The 20,670-nt window shown below is 40.2% G+C and overlaps 2 protein-coding genes across 2 annotated transcripts; both read left to right on the top strand.

The window, feature by feature from the left end:
• Window positions 1-304: 304 nt before the first annotated feature.
• On the top strand, window positions 305-2,797 carry LOC311018122 (uncharacterized protein). Its single transcript, XM_084016928.1, has 4 exons — window positions 305-543; window positions 826-1,072; window positions 1,395-1,532; window positions 2,277-2,797. The coding sequence occupies exons 1-4, from the start codon at window positions 380-382 to the stop codon at window positions 2,544-2,546; spliced, it is 819 nt and encodes a 272-aa protein (XP_083873054.1). The 5' UTR covers window positions 305-379; the 3' UTR covers window positions 2,547-2,797.
• Window positions 2,798-9,224: 6,427 nt separating this feature from the next.
• rerglb (RERG/RAS-like b) lies at window positions 9,225-15,295 on the top strand. The gene is made up of 5 exons (XM_084018043.1): window positions 9,225-9,379; window positions 11,628-11,684; window positions 12,478-12,551; window positions 14,149-14,297; window positions 14,974-15,295. Exons 1-5 carry the CDS (start codon window positions 9,328-9,330, stop codon window positions 15,257-15,259), a joined length of 618 nt encoding a protein of 205 aa, XP_083874169.1. The 5' UTR covers window positions 9,225-9,327; the 3' UTR covers window positions 15,260-15,295.
• Window positions 15,296-20,670: the final 5,375 nt, after the last annotated feature.

The raw sequence follows: 20,670 nt of genomic DNA, 5'->3' as shown, positions 1-20,670 counted from the left end.
CTGTGTTTCCATAAATATGTGTGAAATAAATATTCAGTTTTTTATTTTCCTTTCTATATCTGGTCATATGACTTTTTCTATATTCATACACCACCACAGCATGAATATTCTGAAAGCCCTTGTTCTGAAAAAAGGAAGTAAAATACTTGATCTCACAGGGCTGAGGTTTAACCTATTGTTACACCAGACGAGAGGAAGCGGGGTGTGTTGTCAGACCTGCTTCACAGGCGGAAATCTCAACCCCCCAATGTTCAACTCAAAGTTACGCCCTTGTATATAAATAAGAGCTTTCGTTCCTCAGTCGATATTGCATTTCCAAGTTAATCAACCAAGTTCCTTTCCGTTTGTTACTTTTTTAATACTATTACCAACTGCCAAGATGATTGATAGAGACGTTGCACTTGAGGCTCTGGGTACACTCTGCAATGCAAGTGTAGCATCTATTAAAAAAACACCAGCACAAACTTTCAGAGCTGCAGGAGCACCACAGCAGCTGTTCATCAAGAGTTTCATCCAGACCGTCTCGGATGCCGATGAAACCAGGTAATTATCTAAATTTTCCTTATTGAGAATTGTCTTTTTGTTGCACCCCATATATGTTAAATGTTAAAGAAGATATTTGTGAAAATGGCACTATTATATATTAAACATATTTGATTCTACAAAAGGGATCAGGCACCGTGTAAATATGTTTTCCAATTTGCAGAAGGTGTTGTGAATGGCAATGATATGTTGTGGTTTCTTTCTTTTGACAAATGTACTTATTGTAAGTCCGTCTCCATATAGAGACCAGTAATGGTTTTCCTCTCTCATTGAACATTACAGCGAGGCCTCAAAAACCAACTTCTTGCGCGTCCAAAGTTGCTTGCAAAGCGGTGATTGTGCAGGAGGTTTTGGTCAAGTGAACCAGGAGGAACCTGACACGAAAAATCCGGCTCGCTTCATTGATGATGATGAATTCTTTGACCCCAAATTCGACTATGATTTCACCGGGCTGAAAGACACGGAGACGTTCTACAGAGGCGGAGAAGTGTATGAACGCCCGTGTGGCTGGACGCGTTTTGCCCTCAGGGTAAATATGCTTTTGTTTTATCTGATTTTAAAAGCACAGAGTGGAAGCATGCAACGCCCACTCACTTCACAGGGTCAGATACGAACAATGAATGTCATATTTCCTGTTTTCCAGCATTTTACTTTCATTTTCTTCTGCAGTGTTAAGGACATCCGACTGGAGTATTCGAGCCACCGGCTCTTTTTCTCTATGCACCAAATTCTAAAATTCACATGAGACATTCACAATTTGCTTTTGGTTTGCTGATTTTATGGAAATTCATTAACAGAAAAAAAGAAGACGGAAACCGACAAAAATGTCTGATGTATATATTTGGTCTTAGATCCTGGATGATTATGAGGACAATCGCTGGCTGGGAACCCAATACCGCAGCACACAGTCGTGTCCAGGGGAGTGGCCTGTGTCCTACCACGGGACGTCAAAGGGAGGGGCTGAAGGCATTATCGAAGGACACTACAAGGTTTGATGGTTCAGGCGTATATATGAATTATTATTATTAATATGGTAAATGTTACGTAGAATGTAAAACCTTCACAACTGCATTAATGAGACCTGATAATGGTCCGTCACATAGACGTGTACTATGAGATATTTGTATTTTGGTGGAAAATAACAACCAAATTTGTAAGATCGTCAATCTCTAGTGTGGCTAAGTCAAGCACCTGCCTGCGGACCACCATGTGACCTCATTTAACAGCCAATGGCAATGAATTACCCTTTATATAATTAAGTGACGTCTCTCATCTCTCATACCAGGATGTAACGTTACTCTCACTAACAACACGCTCATTTTTGTGCTTCCTGGCTCATCAAAAGAGTTGCTGGGTAAAAGACATCAAGTAAGATAAGGCTAAGTTAGCTTGCTATGCTAACGTCCATGTTGGTGACGTACATTGTGCGACACAAGAGATGAAGCAAAACTAAATGACACTGTATCTGTTATTCATGGCACAAAACATATTTGTCTCTCACTGTTGACGACTGTAAGTATTTTCCAAAACAAGGTCCCATGGGGAAGATCAAGTGGGACGTCTCCATTGATTTTAAATTGACAGCTTGAAAACATCAAATTACCTCCTGTCTTTGTTTATAGTAATTATACAAAGAAAAAAAATATTTGCAAAACATAAAAAAGAGTCTAAATCCAGAATATCCACAATATACTGCCAACATTGAAAGTTCTAATTCTTTCTTGTTTTAACAGCCCGGCCTAGGTGACGTTTATGGTCGGGGGATTTATTCTACCCCCTACATTGCTGAGGCGCTCTGGTACGCCAAAGTATTCACCTCCAAGAAGACAGGCAAGAAGTACAATGTGATTCTGCAGAACCGCATCAACCCCGAGTACAGGGAGAAGCACAATTCTGAGAAGTACTGGCTGGTTCGCATCCCCAAAGGAACATCAAAGGAAGAAGAGCAGAGGATGGTGGAGAGGGCCATCCGTCCTTATGGCCTTCTTCTGAAAGAGGTCTAACAGAGAAAGGCCACTTGAAAACTCAAGGAGTCATCACTTGTTGGTTTCCTTTGCTCTATGTCGTAAAGCCAGCGTGTCGTCTTTGGAGCAACTGTGTCTTTAGTTGTCTCCAAAATACTCTCTGATGTAATCAAATGTAACGATGTCTCATTTGCAGATACAGAGGAATATTTTCCTGCACTGATTTTTTCCCTTCCTTTCTTCCAATTTCAATAAGCATGAAAAGACGTAATAAATAGAATTCAAACAGATGCGTTGTCAATGTCTCTCCATACCAAAGAGAACACAATGAATACATGCTGTCATTGCTTTTCTATTTGGCATATCGTTTCGTTTCATATAGAGTGAAATAAATAAATAACGGTTAATTTCACTGTTTTCTGACAAAAAGTAACAATTTCAAACCTCTGTACACCCCCCTGTATTTAGAAGAAATGGTTTGGTCCTCTTTTCAAATGCAGCGCATCCAGTGCCACTATTGAGGGAGTAAGAAGGGAAGATCGAATCATGTCTAAACTACAAAAATCAGGCTTTCAAAAGTGAAAAGAGAGCAAAGAAAAGAAAGATAGAGAAGTTAAAGGCCAACAGTATGTCATACATTTTTCAACCAAAAAGGTGAGTGTAGTTGATGAGTGGTGTTGTTATTTACCTTCTGATCAGTGGCGTCAATTCAGCCAAAGCTAAGGTATGGCAAGGTTACTAGTCACATGACTTAACTACAGTATCAATCAATAAAGATGCCCAGCAAATAATCATAACAAAAGTGACAAGTCTGCTATGTAGCTTATCTGTGTGGTTAGTAAAATTTGAACTTTTTCAAATGCAGTCTCACTCACATTCCGCTAACATAACTATGGACACAAACACTTACTAGGCTGTGCAGTGCCTCTGCCTAACCCCCCCCCCCCCCCCCCCCCCACACACACACACACTTTTCATGACACATACCAGGCGAGTGCATTTTCTGCGTAACGTAAATCATATTTTTTTTTCATCATAGTTAGAGCCTTGATTATTTCCCCCCTGATCCCTTAACCCTTAAAGAACAGCTGTATAACATTTAGAAATCATTTCATAATTTTCTGTGTTTCCATAAATATGTGTGAAATAAATATTCAGTTTTTTATTTTCCTTTCTATATCTGGTCATATGACTTTTTCTATATTCATACACCACCACAGCATGAATATTCTGAAAGCCCTTGTTCTGAAAAAAGGAAGTAAAATACTTGATCTCACAGGGCTGAGGTTTAACCTATTGTTACACCAGACGAGAGGAAGCGGGGTGTGTTGTCAGACCTGCTTCACAGGCGGAAATCTCAACCCCCCAATGTTCAACTCAAAGTTACGCCCTTGTATATAAATAAGAGCTTTCGTTCCTCAGTCGATATTGCATTTCCAAGTTAATCAACCAAGTTCCTTTCCGTTTGTTACTTTTGTATGCTATTGTAACCCTAGGTTACATTAAGGAATGGTCAAATACCAGACAACGCCACCTAAGGCCTTACACCTTAAGACTTAACAATTCACACCGTATTGAAGTTTCCCCCACACTTGGTTCAATTGTATAGAAAAGACAGACAGGTGTTCCAGTTGACTGGGCAATATTTATTGATATTAAGCAAATGGCTATAAAAATCGGAAGCAACAATCCCTTGGATATAAAAAATGTAAATGTATTTTATTACAACAAGCAGAGAATGATAAAAACATGCACAAGCCACGAATAGGGATAAAGGCCATAAAATAGCAAGACGAGGGTACTGGCGGCACTAAAACAGCAGCAATAGGCAGGTTAATATTGGGATCAATGAGCGTAGTTACCTGGCATACTGGGGGAGAAAGAGAGAGAGAGAGAGAGAGATCCACACGGCAACCACTCCGAGTGCTCCTATATCTACGAGAATCAAAAACACACACACACAACAAGGCGTAGGCTGCACAGCAAACCGCAATAAAAATAAGGTGAAGGTGCTCATTAGCCTTACACTTAGTCCACCGCAAATATTGTGAAGGGAAAAAGGAACCACCCAACACCCCCAATACGCTGGAACCACGTTCACTGGCTTCTGTTAATAGAAAGAAGAACAAGGTCAATAAGCTACTTTAAGTTTAAGCTAGCATACCGGCCAGTACCCCAAAGCAGAGCTTAGTAGGAAAAGCAGCTAGGATAAGATGAGCGACAAGCCATCAAACATTGCCCAATCCAGCATCTCAATGTCACAGAAAAACAACAAAGAAAGCAAAGTACCTACAACAGCTATAACCTGCGTACAGAGGCAAGCAAAACAAATACATAAAATTAACCCTAGGCAAAACAGCAATGGCAGACTCCTGCAAATACATACATAAAATTAGTAATGGTATTAAACCATATAAAATCCCAGCGATAAACTGTACCAGCAGTAAATTCAGCATACCTGTGGCCAGCATAGTCCTTTACACACAGATCATTTCTGTATTACTATTTTTTAAGGCATTAAAGGCAGAGTATGTCATTTGGAAACCCACAGAGATTTTGACTTTGAACGCTTCGGCGAACCAAAAAAGTCCCGCCCCCAGAACGCCAGATGAGTGCTTGAGATCGGCAGAGTGCATCAGGAAGTAAGCTTTGACAGACAGGCAGGCCGTCCACTTAGTTTCTCCGACCCAACTTTTTTGATTGGACAGTTTTTACAGTCCTACCACGGCCACAGATGACATTTTTAAAATGTTTTTTTTATGTCAGATAATTTAAAGTTTTCATTGCTATCCGTACGTTACCAGGATTTCAAGTAATATAATAGAAAGTGTTTCTGCATAGAATCACCCACTCAACCCTTTAACTCAAAGACAAGGTATACAGCTCTAAACCAGGATTAGCTAAACCAAAACTAAACTACAAAAATGCACATGTAAATGCAACTAATGATGATTTAATGTTCTACAAGGTCTCCGTTATCATACATTATCAGTTGTGCGGCAGAGCCAAGGAGTTATGATGACAACATTGTAGACGCTATAGACAACACTGACGCTGCTGTCAGCACTTTCTAACTGGATTAAAAGTGCAGATAACTTTGAAATCCAAGCAGCACTCTGATTTGATGTCTGGGAAAATGTTTCTTTTACTCCGGTTGTACATCTCTGAATGAAATGCTTCTTTCTCCGTGGCGTCTTCATTTACGTATCATGGCGTATGTTGTCATGGCAACACATCACCTGTCTACTTACCCCCCCAACTGAAATCGATGAGAGTGGAGGCAACGTCAGATTGAGATGGAACAGTAAAGCAGAGATCTTCAACAGGGGGTCTGCAGAGTTACTGTAGGGGGTCCCATAAATGATTTGATCTCAAACATTTTTAGTTTTCTTTAAATTTAAATATATGCAAAAATACTCATTAACATGAATACAACCTATAATAAGCAAATATAAATCTTTGTTAAATGTTATGAGGTGATATTGTGATTTTTACTTTTATACACGCACAATAGGCTGCACTACACATTATTATTGGTTTAATAAGCAACATGATTTTCTGATTTTCTGGAATAGGGGGTCCCTCCACCGGGTCACTATAAGCCAGGGGGGTCCTTGCCCTGAAAAACGTTGACCTCTGGTGTAACAAGTTGACAACTCTTTTACTTTTGAAATGGCGTCTCCTGTTTGGCTCACAGCCACGAGGGCATTTTAAAAGTCCAACATAACATGTTCACATGTCACACATGGTTGATAATCTAATTTTTCACAGCCTAAACAGAAACCAGACAGATTCCTGGTGCACAGACGTTATGTAATGATGTTGTACTGTGGTGCTCTTTGATGTTGATTTGTTGAGGTTGTGTGTGTGTGTGTGTGTGTGTGTGTGCAGCTGCTGAGAATGATGTGTTTCTTGGTGAGTGTGGTTTAGTGGGCACATGACGTCGACCCATGTGAAAGCCTTTCTACTGCCACGTGTTGATCAGCTCAGGAGAAATGGTCTCTCCCTCTCTGCCTGATTAGAAGCCGCCATGCTTGGCTGGGCCTTCCACTGTCTGGAAGCTAAACGCAGGGATTTTGTTCTTCCTGATTACAACGGGAGACGTTTTAACGATGACAAGCACGAGAGGAACATTTAAATTCTTGTATTGTTGGAGCATAACTTTTTTTTTTTCTGCAGCCGATTGAGGTCGTGGAGCTCAAGTGTTTCAGTGCTCCAGGCTGATTAAATGTCTTACTTTACTGCTTTGAGATTAGGCATCATTGGGGAAAACACATTTGCCCAATATGTAATATTAATCTCCCCATTTTCTATCTGATGAGTAAGTCAAAGACTTTAAGTGACGTGTTTTCACTGATTTCAGTCCTCAATTGAACCCCTAAAATGGGAGACAGATTATTTCGCTTCATGCAAGTTGATTTGCAGGATATATGATATCTAAACATCGCTGAATGGAAAGAGCATCATTTGGTAAACATTTCAAAAGCCCATCCCGTCGGCATGCTGTGCTTCATGCGATGGCTTTGGACGCACGTAATGTGGTTCAGGCTGTTTCTATTTCAGCTTTTTGTTTCGTGGTATTTAAAGTCCAACTCCATGATCCTAAAGTCAACACGGAGGGAGAGGCTCATATCTTCATTCTCACATTGACTGACAGCTTTCTTGATACAAAGAGTAACATGTGGATTAATGTGCTGTTTTTAAAGCCTATAGTTTACATTCGTAATGTTTGACAGGATGGGGCCATAGGGCATTCCTTCCAACCATTACGATGATAAAGAAACTATGTAAACAGAATAAACAAAGGCTTAAAACAGTGTTGTAATCTTCTTTGTGAAATACTGTTAACACTAACACAAGTGCAGCCAACTCATCATGACAGCCTTCTCTTAAGGTGAGTGAAGTAAAATATGAGACTTACTTTTGGAAGAGGGTTACTGACACACAAAACAGATAGAAGATCAAATGAAGCCGCTTTGGAAAGGAGCCCAAAACACCCAGCGTGCAGGAGGATCAGGGTGGACAAAAATGTGTTTTAAGTCTAAAGAATATTAATTTTGTTGGCTGCCGTCAGCCGCTGTGAAATCGAAGCTACTGGAGGATGATTTATTGGCTGCATATGCCACCTTTTGTGTGGCGGTTGAAGCTCAAGGAAATGGATGGCTCATCTGAATCCGTTCGGTTGGACGTCAGGACGATGACTGATGCTCTAATCAGTGTTTTTATTGCTGGCCTTCTCATGCTTTTGCTCCAAAGCCTCGACTTTACTATATTGCTTTGGTCTGGTGAGCTCAGACTGCACAGTTGATAAAGTATAGAAAAGTCATCGCAATGTTTCCCCCATCGCATCACTGCCTTTCCCTTCATGAAAAATGCATTCAGTTTCAATAAAACGACTATTGAGGCAGGATTATTATTAATACTGGACTCGATGCAAAGTGACTATGAATGTGAATATAACTCCAACAACAGAGGAACTAAAAACAAAGGTTTCTTTATATTAACATATGGAAGCCAAATTCTGCTGGAAAAAAAAGTGATGGATCATGTTAAGACATATTTATAGGAAATTAAGGACTTTGAGTTGAGCTTACATTTAGGGACAGGTTTGGATAGAATGTTGAATTATGTACTAAAAACCACTTGCTGTGTGCTTTAACTCACTTAATTATCCAATGTAATCACATTGAATGTTATCATACTTTACTTACAGCGCGTGGATGGAATACTGTTATTGAAAGCCCTGCAGACATCTTCAGTTTACAAACATCTGCCAGTTTGTCTTTTATGCTAATTAAACAACATTCAGCAATAAAATTATATTTAAAAAGTAACTTGTAGTAGTGACTTGGTATACATTAATCTGACCTATATAATATACTTCATAGTTTGATGAGTGAATCAAAATCTTTACCTTTTATTATATCATTTTGATGACTATTTTTTTTAAATACAATTTAACTGCAGAATTTTGGTAGCATCAATATGATAAAAATGATAAAAAGATATACATATATGACGTGCAGATAGTATGGGAAAAGCAAATAAAAACATTCTGCAGTCACGTTCTGTATCATTTTGCGATTTCATAATTCAAAAACATTATCTCATCACATCACCTGCCTCAATTTTGACTTATATTCTTGTAATTCATTTATTGTCCTGGTGCAAACGGACTTCCATAACATTACAGAATGAAGAATAACACAAATGTCCATAGATGGCAGCACAATATGGTTTAGTCAGCCATGACCTTTGAGTGACCTCTCTGGAGGGGGGAGGAAGAGTGAGAACAGGGAGATACATGGGTACGAGAGGGGAGAGAAAGAAGAAAAACACATGGACAAAAAGAGGGGAGAGAGAGTTTAGTTGGATACAGGAGAGAGGGAATACAAGAGAGGTGTGAGAGAGTAAGGGAGTGCGTGGCAGAGAGAGAGAGAGAGAGAGAGAGAGAGAGAGAGAGAGAGAGAGAGAGAGAGAGAGAGACAGAGAGAGAGAGAGAGAGAGACAGAGAGAGAGTGAGAGAGAGAGAGAGAGAGAGAGAGAGAGAGACAGAGAGAGAGAGAGAGAGAGAGAGAGAGACAGAGAGAGACAGAGAGAGAGTGAGGGGGGGGGGGGGGGCGGTTGTTTCCCCTCCTCTCTTCTCCCTCCAGGTTTAAAAAAAAAGTGAAACAGCCCTTTGAAGAAGAAGAGAGGGGGCAGTCCTGTACTCTCATCCAGCCTGGACTGGAAGGAGAGTTTAGTGTGCTGACGCGAGCCCAGATCCCAGACCCCAGACCCCAGATCCCAGCGAGCCAGCAGGACCTGACGGAGCACAGGCATGAACGACATCAAGCTGGCCCTGCTGGGGAGCCCCGGGGCCGGGAAATCAGGTGACTTTTTATCATCTCTCATAGCCTGCTGTATGTGAGGCTGCATTTAAAAGTTAGATTTGTTGCTTTTCTTTTCGTCAAATCATGATGATTTTGTTACAAAGTCAATCCAGTGGTGTAATGTAAATATGTAAATATGTCAAGTGCTCAAGTCAAAATCAGATCCAGCATTATTTATTTTAAGTCTGCGGTCACATACAAGGAATTTCTGTTTTATTTATTTTATTTTTTCATCTCGCATAATATACTTACACAGAATAGGAGTAAAAGCTTGGAAAATATAAATCAAATAAAATACTAACAAATTCAACACACGTCAGCTGTTCTCTAAATTGTAAACACAACAAACTGGATAAACAGACTGGATACTGTGTATGTTCAGTGTGATGGATTTTGACAGTGACATGCAATATCTCAAAATCAATTAAAAACTGTAAAATTATAATCTATATAATATAACAGCAGCAGTTGATGTTTTGGCGTTTCATGCTTATTAAATACATTTATCCGGTATTTGTATTTACATGTTTTGCTACTACTTTACCAATATTACAGTGGTATTATAGATATTCTGACACGGGCCTGTCTTCATAATGTGTGTTTTTACTTTTGGTGAGTGCATTTGGATGCTCATGATTATGTACATTGTTCAGGTGTGATGCCCGGCCAGGTCCCAACACATTATTTGAAAGTTCTCATTAATATCAGCACCAAATGTGGCAAATAAGTCTTCTTTTCTGGCAGGCTCCTACAGCCCCTGCTTATTTTTAATCAAACTGTTTTATAGTGTTTCTATGTATTGTAGAATAAGCGTTCCAAGCCTGAGCCTGGGAAAGTAGCAACACCTCTTCCCCTTGGAAACTTCCTGCTTGGAGCTAACGCTAACTAGCTAACTAATTGTCTGTGGTGGCTAACATGCCAACTGTAGCTATTCTTACATTTGAAATCAGTAGTTTGCCAAAAAGGGAAACAAGGTCCACTTTCTCGTGTAATCTTCAGCCTTAATGTTAACTTTTAGAACAGCTCAGTTTAATTCTCACTGGAACATGTTGCCTTTCAATATACATTGCAATTTTTGTTGTTGTTGATAAACCTGCCATAAAATCAGACATTTTTAATCTGCAACAATCCCCATAGAAGCCCGTTAGATCCCGGCAGGATGGAAATAACTATGATTTATGAGAGGCATGTGTTAAATTAAAGCTCGTCTGAGTTGATTTCAAAGGGAGAACACAACGTGCGTTGAGGTTTGATGGAACAGAGGCACTGCGCTGTAAGCTCACTGGCTAAATGGAGACACTGCTTATGTTGAATTATGTAATGAACTACATCAAGCCTTTCACTCTAGCTTTGCTGTCTGTGCTACTTACTCTTTGTTTATATAAGTAATATATGAAAAAGATCTGAACGAATCCGTCAGATTGCTTTCCACGACTTCCAACACTTTATGTGACCGTACGTCCAAATCTGCATCGTCACAGTGAAAAACGCTGGTGAGGCAGAGGAGGGGAGTTCTGGGATCCCTGTTGCCTCTGTGGTGCTGATTAACACTGACTGGCTCTGTGTTCAAGCTTCATAAAACAATGGGACGTCTCCATTCTCTCCGCCTGGCAGTAAAGCTGTTACTGTGGAGATGCTGCAGCCTCTTTCAGGCTGTATGTGCACGTGTGTCCATTTAATATGATTGTCAGCTCTTTGCTCTTCTACCTTAAATACACATCTATCATGTCTGATTGTTTTGCCGCCTGAGTATATCAACGTTAGTGTGAAGAAGCACGCAAAAGAATTGTTATTGTGCCTCAAAGACCCGTGTTGAAATTGCTTTGCATTTTCAAAATGTACACTTTTTTGGCCGTATTCCTATTTGTTTATCCCCGTAGCCTTAGCCTCACCCCTGAATGACCCCTTCAGAGGCCATGACCATCATGAAACTTCAGCCCTTAATTGAAACTGATTGCGTGTGGGTCCAAAACCAGTCAGTTTTATATGTAGCTCATAGTGGAGAGGCGAGGGAGGGGGAAATATAACCATTCAGCTTGCCAAATATGCACACAGGCCTTCCAGCAGAGCCATACAGCCTCTTTCATTTGAGGCTACAGTTTCACTGCTCCAGTCCCGGAGACGGTTGGCAACGTGCTGAGCCTGGGGGAGGGAGAACGAGGGTCATTCAACCCTCACTGCTGCCACCTGTGAGGGATGAGAGTCTAACGATACCGTGATTCATTTATGTTGTTTTCCATTTCTCCAGCTGTCCTTGTGCGCTTCCTGACCAGGCGCTTCATCGGTGAATATGCCTCTAACGCCAGTAAGTGATTCCAGATTTGATGAGATTGTGGGTCGATGGTGGGTTTAGTTTCGGTTCTGGAGTTTATCTCCAGACATCGTGGACGCATTTCACCTGAGCATTTATGAGAATTCAACAATCCAGGACGCCTAGAATAATTAAAAAATGGATTACAGCTGTAAAAAGATTGTAACCATAAATTCCAAACACCAAATTTTGCACATTAATCTCTATGGTTTCTCACATTTTTATCTCAGCCAGATGAATTTTTTTTTGCCACTTGGGGTCAGTAGAAGAGGCCATAAATACAACATTGGAAAGTAATCACCTTATAACGTGCAGCAACATTAGCATTTATTGGCTCTGTTTCACTCTCCACTAATTCCTGAGGGAAATATCTTTAGCTTCTAAACACTCACTAACTAAAACCCTCTATAGAGCTGAGAGGAACTGCAGAGTTTTTTTTTATTTATTTTTTTATTAAGGTTATGTTTTAAGTTTGTGTCGGGTGATATTTAACTGTGGGATTGTCACCTTATGTGACACTTTTCTCACTGAACACATATTTTATCCATTGTTTATACAATAATATAGATTTACATCCAAAATATGGATAAATAAAGCAGGTCAAACTCAATATAAGACAAACAAACAAACAGACAAACAAAACCTGACGAGTAAATTCAACCATAATTGGAATTGCATATACATAAAATAACATTTATGTTTTATTTTTTGTACCATCAGTCAATATTTAAATCAATTCATTGTCCTGTTATTTGTTTTCATTGACTGTTTCTAACCCTTGTTACAGATTCCCTGTACCATAAAAGACTGTCAATCGATGGCAGGCAGTTGAATCTGGAAGTTTTTGACCCCTGCTCTCAGGTACAATAACACATGATAATGTGAGCTGGATCCGAACCTTTGGATAGTCAATGTGTAGATTTGAAGTGTTTTTAATAGAAGAGCAGCTCAAATTGGACTTCCCTTGTTTTAGCCATCCACAAGAAAGTTAAAAAGAACTTTTCCTCTTCGGCCCCCCTACAGGTTGGAAGGGAATTGTCCATTACTGCCGTCGTAAATAATTTAGCCTACCGCAGCCTACCGTCGCACGCTCGTTATTTGTTTGTATGAAGAACCGGCTCTGGAAACGATGAACGATTTGAACGATGTCCAGTGACAAGGTAGAGTAGCTAATGCCTTAGCTAAGATTAGCTAACATGAGCCATAGCGATAGTTACATAAAGTAAATACTCTGTGTTGCTTTAAATGACCGTATTTTATTTGACTTATGGTAATCATCACAAACAGCTATGGCAATCCAACTGTTGTTGATAAATCACTGCTGTCGACAACCTGTCAGGGAACAAGAGAAGCTCTCTGGTTTTAGCATTATTTCTAAATGCGTTTGAAATAGTTTTTAAAGCCCTAGTATGGTAAAGCATTTCTAAAATCCTTCAGCTCAGGTGAAAACCACAATTTTTTTTTAGCTAAAAGCACTACAAACCCGTGACCTTGAATGAATCACGGTTGTGCTCACCTTTGGGACAGCACGTGTACACACAGGATTTAAAGGTAAATCCAAAAGCTTTATGAGAGTATCCCGAGGCTCTTTGAAGAAAAGAGCCATATAACCTGCCGACTTCTCTTTCAGCATGACCAAAGAGCTGAGAGGCCTTTTACTGCGGAGGGAGTATTTTATTGGAATATGCTTTGGCTCAGCAGAACAAGAGCCAGCCATTGTCTAAGTTGGTTAAACTAACTGTAATGCCACTCTCTCATTCAAGTGAAAGAGCAGCAATGTCCTGCCCTTCTGACCTGGACTGCATAAAGAAACTATGGAGTCAATAAAGACAAAGGGATGAGTGAGTTTTTACAGTGCTCAGACAAGTCCTCAGGCCCCTCGTCCTTCCCACTCTATTTGTTTCTCCTCAAGGTCACTAGAACTTGTATAGTCCTATTCTCAGGGTGACGAGAACAGCAGGAAAAAAGCACTGGAAGAAGTGGGACAATGTATACCTAATATATAGGCCAAACTAATTACAACAACACGTGCTCTCAGCAAGTGATCTTGGTGGTCATTGACATTTGTATTTAGAGCTGTCCACTTGTGATCTAATTTCCCAAGACACATTAATACCAGGTGTCAACAGGGCCAAGCAGTAGCTGCTGCACGGTGATGTATTTCTGAGCAAAATACATGGGATATGAAGGGGATTCAACTCAAATCCTTCAGGTTTTCCTGGCTTAAAAGTTAGAAAACCGATCTAAATTAGATCCAAATTAAATACAAATACAAAATACTACATTAAAGGGTCTTTTTTTCTTTTGATTATTGGAACAAAAGCCACAATAAATCACATTGAATTATATATATTTCTTAATAACTATAAAATGTGAAAATGTCAATATTTTTGATATGCACTGTAATTCAATTGGGTCAGTGTGATGCCAAAAGTCAAAGTGTTTGTGGTCCTTGCAGAGCTCCGAGGCCAGGTGTATTCTGGAGGAGCCGGTGGACTGGGCAGACGGCTTCGTGGTGGTGTACAACATCAGTGACCGCACGTCCTTCAGCGACGCCGAGATCATCCTGCGGCAGATCCGGGAGGCACGCATGGACAACTGCAAAGGGTCAGAAACACGACCAGGTTGAGGTTGAAGCAGCACAATAATGATTTTAACAGTAGAGTAGGAAGCACGCAGAGCTATAAACTTCGTTAAAAATCAATACTACAGTGTAGAAATACTCAACTACAAGTAGACGTCTTTCTGAAATTTCAATTAAGTAAAAAGCACAAAATATACTTATAAAGATATATAAGAGTAAAATGCATAATGGTGCATTTAAGAATTATTAGATTATCGATGATTGTTGATGCATTAATGTATACATTAGTTTTCACTTTTTATATAATTTCCATATACACACACACACACACACACACACTATTTGTGGAAAGTATATATAACAGAACGAAACTAAAAATAGAATTCTACAAACATGAGTATCTATGAAGCATTGAAATAAATACAAGCACTTTTTTTAGTATTTGCTTCTCACAAAGCTTCATGGAAACTATACAGCTATTAAGATTTCATGGCTGTTGTGATTTTTTTTGTGCATCATATTATATGTTGGCTTATAGCTCAGAATTACATTTAAATCTTTGGATCTGGACTACAAAATAAAATAAAGTTCTGTGAGTTGGAACGATTCTTCTTCAGACAAATGGTTGGAAGTCATTTTCCAGGAAATGTTTGTTGGCTCCACTTGAGTCCACTCCTTCAGGTCCCACGTCTGTTTCAGGGAGGTGGAGGTTCCCGTGTGTCTGGTGGGGAACAAGCAGGACCTGTGCCACGCCCGGCAGGTGCGTGAGGACGAGGGCCGCTGCCTGGCTCAAGAGAACCGCTGTCACTTCCAGGAAGTGTCGGCCGCTGAGAGCTACCAGGACATCGCCAACCTCTTCACCCAGCTCATCCGCCAGGTGATGGAGCACCTCAAGTACAGAGCCGACCGCCGGCGCTACAGTGGCTCCAAGTCGATGGCCAAGCTCATCAACAACGTGTTCGGCAAGAGGAGGAAGTCGGTGTGAGGAGGTCAACTGGAGGCGCTGGGATGTTAAAGGGAACCGGCCCGGAGGTTCTGGACATCGTGTTGGCGGTCCAACCATTAACCTCACACTCACTCTGTGAGCAACATGTTGGACTCGGACGGTGTCCAAATGTATGGAGAGAGATTCTTCTCCTCTTCTTTGTCATGTTTTGGACTTTGGTTTTTTACTTTCATATATTTCTCTGCTTTGAGTTCAGGCAGCTATTTAGAAAGGACTTAGGAATTATGTTGCCGGGATTAAAACAAAGCAGGATATGACCTACTGTGTATGCCAACATATACTGTATGTTGTAAACAAAATAAAGTCTTTAATCAGACTTAAATGAAAATATAAATCACAAATCCCTCTTCCAAGTAAATCATGTTTTTATGACATTTCAATATTGGCAAAAGAACAAAAGGCAATTTCAGTATCAATTATCAGTTATTATCAGTTATCATAATTTGTTAATAGTTGAAGTTACAATTATTATTCATGTTGTGTATAATGAAAACAGGGTAAACATGAATCAATTAGGACTCATGATGTTTAATCTACCTGTTTAAACTGAATCGGCTGTATTTCCATGCTCCTGACTGGCACTCTTGTTTAAAGTTATTATTTAAAGCAACACTTTTCCTCTTCGGTCCCCCTACAGGTTGGAAGGGAATTGTCCATTACTGCCGTCGTAAATAATTTAGCCTACCACAGCCTACCGTCACACGCACGTTATTTGTTTGTATGCAGAACCGGCTCTGGAACGATGAACGATTAAACGATGTCCAGTGACATCAAGGTAGAGTAGCTAACGTCTTAGCTAAGATTAGCTAACATGAGCCATAGCGATAGTTACATATATATTAGCACAATAGCTAACGCCTTAGCTAACATGAGCCAATAAAATAATCGACAATGTATTGTACACAGATGCACACTGTTGGGAAAAAAAATGATTACCGGTATTATTTACAAGTCCAGCAGCAACAAAGCCAAGTCACCATCCGTCTTGCATTGCCTCCTTCAGCTCTCGCCAACGAGAGTGAGCCGGTATGATATTCACTCTCGTACGTGCTCGTTCTTTGTCATGTTCCCGGTTTCTTTTCTTTGCCTCATCGGACATTATACTCCTCCTTTTCTTTGCAGGCTCTGCCATGACGCCAATTTAAAAACTACCTAGCTGCAAGTTATCTTCCACGCACCTGCCGGGTGTTCTCCCACTGATCTCTACGCAGAGCCTCCACCTACCGGCTTTTGTAACGCTTGCCGTAAAACAGGTCAAATTCGTAGTCTCATTAGAACTACAAAAGCGCTACCCGATGAGGCAAAGTTACATAGTGCGGTTACAGCCAAAAGAGGGCTGCAGAGCGAATGCTGAAGGGCCGTTCACCCGGTTTTGAGGTGATGAACCACTGAAACTATTTTGGAAACATTATTTTAAGGCACTAAATACTCTTTAGTGTTGCTTTAAAAAGCACTAATCAAAACTGAAACAGAAGACATTTGATTGACAAATTGGATTAATAGAATAAAGTGTCTGAAATTTGACCAAAAGTGACCTTGGGGTCTGCAGGGACCCCAGATGGATGAGGGTTAAAGACCTGCAGACCTGCAAAACACACACAGGACCCCTCATTTATTCTGGCGAATGAGAGCTCTTCTCAGGTGGATGTTGGGTGGAGTGACAAGTGATGAAAACAAGCCACATTCTGTAAATATCTTCTGAAAGACCACAAAATCAATAAGAATCTAACTCATCATGCAGTACTAACATTTGCTTGTTACGAATGCATGTTTTTGATGCAGACACTAGTTCTTTGCAACAGATACTCAGAAATCAACAGCATGCGTTCCCAGTATCATTCCTGGCTCGATCATCAGTTTCCTTTCACACGAAACCTCGGACTTGTTTCAGACTTCTTTGACCTCGCCTCCCTCTTTCACTCATCAGACATAACTGCTTATCATTAAACATGATTACAACACGGAGGAATGCATTTAATGCAGGGGCAATGTGTCTTCAGTTCAGTGTTTCAGGTTTTATAGTGTTTTGTACAAAGAGGGAAAATGTCACTTTTAATGATTTTATACAGTGATGCTAATCTTTGGAAGCCATAGTGTTTGATAACATGGTTGATTGTTTACTATACTGTTGATTGTAATACGTCATACTCTCTCTGTCTCTTATATCTACCAGTACAATAATGTATGTAACTATTTAATCTCATATTTGTAACTGTAATAATTGTTGTATTTATTTGGTGTTTTTGAACTTTCTTTGGAACTCACGACTTTCCAACATTATAAAAAAAACACTACCACATACCAATTAAGGGTATGATCTCATCCAGCACCGTGCTGTTGTTCTTTATAAATCCCAGTTATGTCACCACGAAGCTGTAAAGAAGGAATGTTCCACCCACCGTGAAAAATAACTTCATGTACGCAGCGTTTTCTAAATGGTCCTTTTGTAAAAACTGTAAAAACACCAGCTGTCCCAGAGGAAATTAAAGTTAAACATTGCTTAATAAGATGCCTGCTTTGGTTTTTCAGAAGGGCTGCTGTTTCTGCTTTGAGCTCAACTTTAATTAAATGACCGTGAGAGGAGGCGTTTCTCTAAAGCCTTCAGGAAAGAGGAATTTCCTGTGTGTAGCTGCTAAAAATAGCTGGTTTGGAAGCAGGGGAAGTGCGAAATGTACCATTATTATGACAAGTTCTTTCCTCCAAAACAAAGACATGTTACTGAGGTTGCCAGTAGATGGCAGCACAAACATCATTATAATGTTTGTTTTGTATACTCTGGATGTTTAATGATTTCCTGCTCATCGGATCTGACCTATTACACATAGAATACATTCAGATTACAGAGAAATGACAGTAAGGACTAAAAAAAGTGATCATTTTGATCAGATAATTCAATGAATTAAGTGACGTCTATGGAGGCATCTGTATTCAATGTTTCTCGTTCATGTTTGTCTTTTAAACACATGTACTGCACTGAAGTACTGCATCTCAGGACGTAGGACTTCTATCTTCCTGTTGAGGTAAAGGGAGACCTGGTCAGGTCAGCAAACATTGCAGAAAAAACATTAAAACAATTATAAAACAGATCAAATCAGACTAAAAGCTGATAATGTGACTAAAATAAGAAGAACAGACCAACAAGATCTCACTCCTTACGTACCCCTCTAGCATCAGATAAAAAACATTAACTTTATCAGAATCATACACACTCAGGTACATACATGGAATTTAACCATTTAACCCTTACAGTATTTTAAGGAGCAGTGGGCTGCTGTTAAGGGTCCCGAGACTAGCTCAAGGTTTAGGCCAAATCCCAATGTCCCCTTTCACAGACTCACAGACTTTGATGGGCGTCCTGTTAAGTCCCTGAGGGTTCAGGTCTTTTGTTTATATTTCAGATAGACTATAGATCAGACAAACAAAGATGTTCCATGTAGACAGATGACAACATGAAATCATTTAAATGAATGTGTTTTTGATCAAATAGTTTCTCCTGATTGCTCAGTGCCACTTTCATGCATGAAGTGGGGGATATTTGGTGAAGAGTCGACAGGAAGCGCTGCAGCCTCCTCTTCTTCATCATCATCAGCACAGGCGGCAAATGAAAGCTGGATCTCTGCAGGAGTCTCGCCGGGAGTTGTTTTGAATTCAGTGAATGAAGCAAACACAGTCACACATTTAAACATCCTCTTATGTGCAGCTTATACTGTCTTTCATGCATTGTAGTTGTAAAGGCTTTTGTGTTTTTAAGCAAAGGATGCTTTCAGAAAAATGCATTTCTATTCTCTATAAAGACTTCTAAAAGAAAAAGAAAAAAACGAAATCCTTTTCCACACAGGGGAAGTCATGCATTTTACATTTCCGACAGCAACAGCAGCGGTTTGCTGTGAATAGATAGAGGAGCTATGTAGCTGGGAGGAGCAGCCATAACCACTGTGGCTACAGAGGAAAAGAAAAGAGCTCCACCTACAGAGACCCAGCGTCTGAGGAAAAAGACATCACAGCGCTGCCTGCATGCTGAGTTTGACTGACAGGTACTTTCTGGAGAGAGCGGGGCAGAAACACTGCTGGCATCAACACTTAATAACAAAGACGGCAGGAAAACACACATTCAATTAAACAAGGAAAGTGTAAATCTGAAATATAAACTCTTATCTGACTCTCTTCATCTTCCTCCCCCACCTCTTCTTCTTTGTCCGTCTCATGTTTGTCAGAGGGACGAGGAGTGCAGAACCTCCAAGCGTGGCCTCGGAGCTTCAGGTCAGTGATCTTATTTGGCCCCTGCGTGGAGGAAGAATTGGTTTTGGCTTGACCGAGGAAAAGCATCTGAACCAAGGGGATTGGATGCTGCTGGGACACCGCGAGAGCCAATCAGAAAGGCCATCGATCAGTTCCCCTTAATCTCACAGCTGGTGAGCACATCCCCACTCCAATCTAGAAACTCTGCAGCTTAGTCGGACTGACAGGGGATTGGATGGCTTCCAAAGACCTGAACCTCCAACTGAAATGGATCCATGTAAGAGCCACATTCAACATCCCTGACTGCGGCTGCAATCCTGACTGCGAAAAATAAATAGTAGTCACAGTTGTTTAGTCTAGTGATGCCTGAAAATCTCATTTTCCATGAAATATGTGGAAACAATATGTTAGTGTGGTAAAATAATGGATTTTTTCCAATTCAAATCAACAAAGGATGCAGGTGAAATTATCCTACAAAAACATGTTTCCCCCGTAATCTCAAAGAAACAGTCATCTGAACTGTGTGAGTTGCTCCGGGGGACATTTTACTTCGCCATGTGCTGCGTGTCATGCTGCATGAGTGCACACAGTGATTGCTTGCTGGATGTGTGTGTGTGTGTGTATATATATATACTGTATATATATATATATATATATATATATCTGAAGAGTTTGTTTTCAAAATGAGACATCCGCTCCCTGAAAAATGGTATGTATCCTCTGTAGCATGAAAGTACTTTATTTTTGTTGACTTTCCTGGGCACACGTTTTTTGATGAGTTAGCGAGATCATCTGGTTTCATTAAACTTTGATTGGATGTTTGGGAAGTTTGTAATCCTTTTCATATGTTAAATGAATTGCTCTCGGTCTCCTCAGTGCTCCGCGGTCTCCTGTTACACTAAAATGTGATGCCCTGCTGTCTCTGCACTGAATACTGCTTTGTAAGACGTCGGTATCTTCTTGCAGTGACGCTGCCAAAACTCTGCAAATGAAGTGAATTTGATAAAGAGCTCGATATCACAGAGATGCCCTCTAAAGCTCTTGTTGTCAGCTGCTGAATCAGAGCGTCCCTTGATGTCACAGCAGGAAAGCCACACGGTGTAAGTAATGAAATTAACGATGGCTGAATTCCATTAAGCTGCCTCGGTTTT

This window comes from Eutrigla gurnardus (assembly GCF_963514095.1).
Source record: "Eutrigla gurnardus genome assembly, chromosome: 9".
Lineage (NCBI taxonomy): Eukaryota > Metazoa > Chordata > Actinopteri > Perciformes > Triglidae > Eutrigla > Eutrigla gurnardus.
This window is presented reverse-complemented; position numbering and strand designations above follow the sequence as displayed.

Bases quoted from the DNA above. Each gene is read 5' to 3' on its own strand.
- LOC311018122 (XM_084016928.1), top strand. From the start codon at position 380: ATGATTGATAGAGACGTTGCACTTGAGGCTCTGGGTACACTCTGCAAT. The intron at 1,073-1,394 runs GTAAATATGCTT...ATTTGGTCTTAG, and splicing joins GGACGCGTTTTGCCCTCAGG to ATCCTGGATGATTATGAGGA. The intron at 1,533-2,276 runs GTTTGATGGTTC...TTGTTTTAACAG, and splicing joins TTATCGAAGGACACTACAAG to CCCGGCCTAGGTGACGTTTA.
- rerglb (XM_084018043.1), top strand. From the start codon at position 9,328: ATGAACGACATCAAGCTGGCCCTGCTGGGGAGCCCCGGGGCCGGGAAA. The intron at 9,380-11,627 runs GTGACTTTTTAT...CCATTTCTCCAG, and splicing joins CCCCGGGGCCGGGAAATCAG to CTGTCCTTGTGCGCTTCCTG. The intron at 11,685-12,477 runs GTAAGTGATTCC...CCCTTGTTACAG, and splicing joins TGAATATGCCTCTAACGCCA to ATTCCCTGTACCATAAAAGA.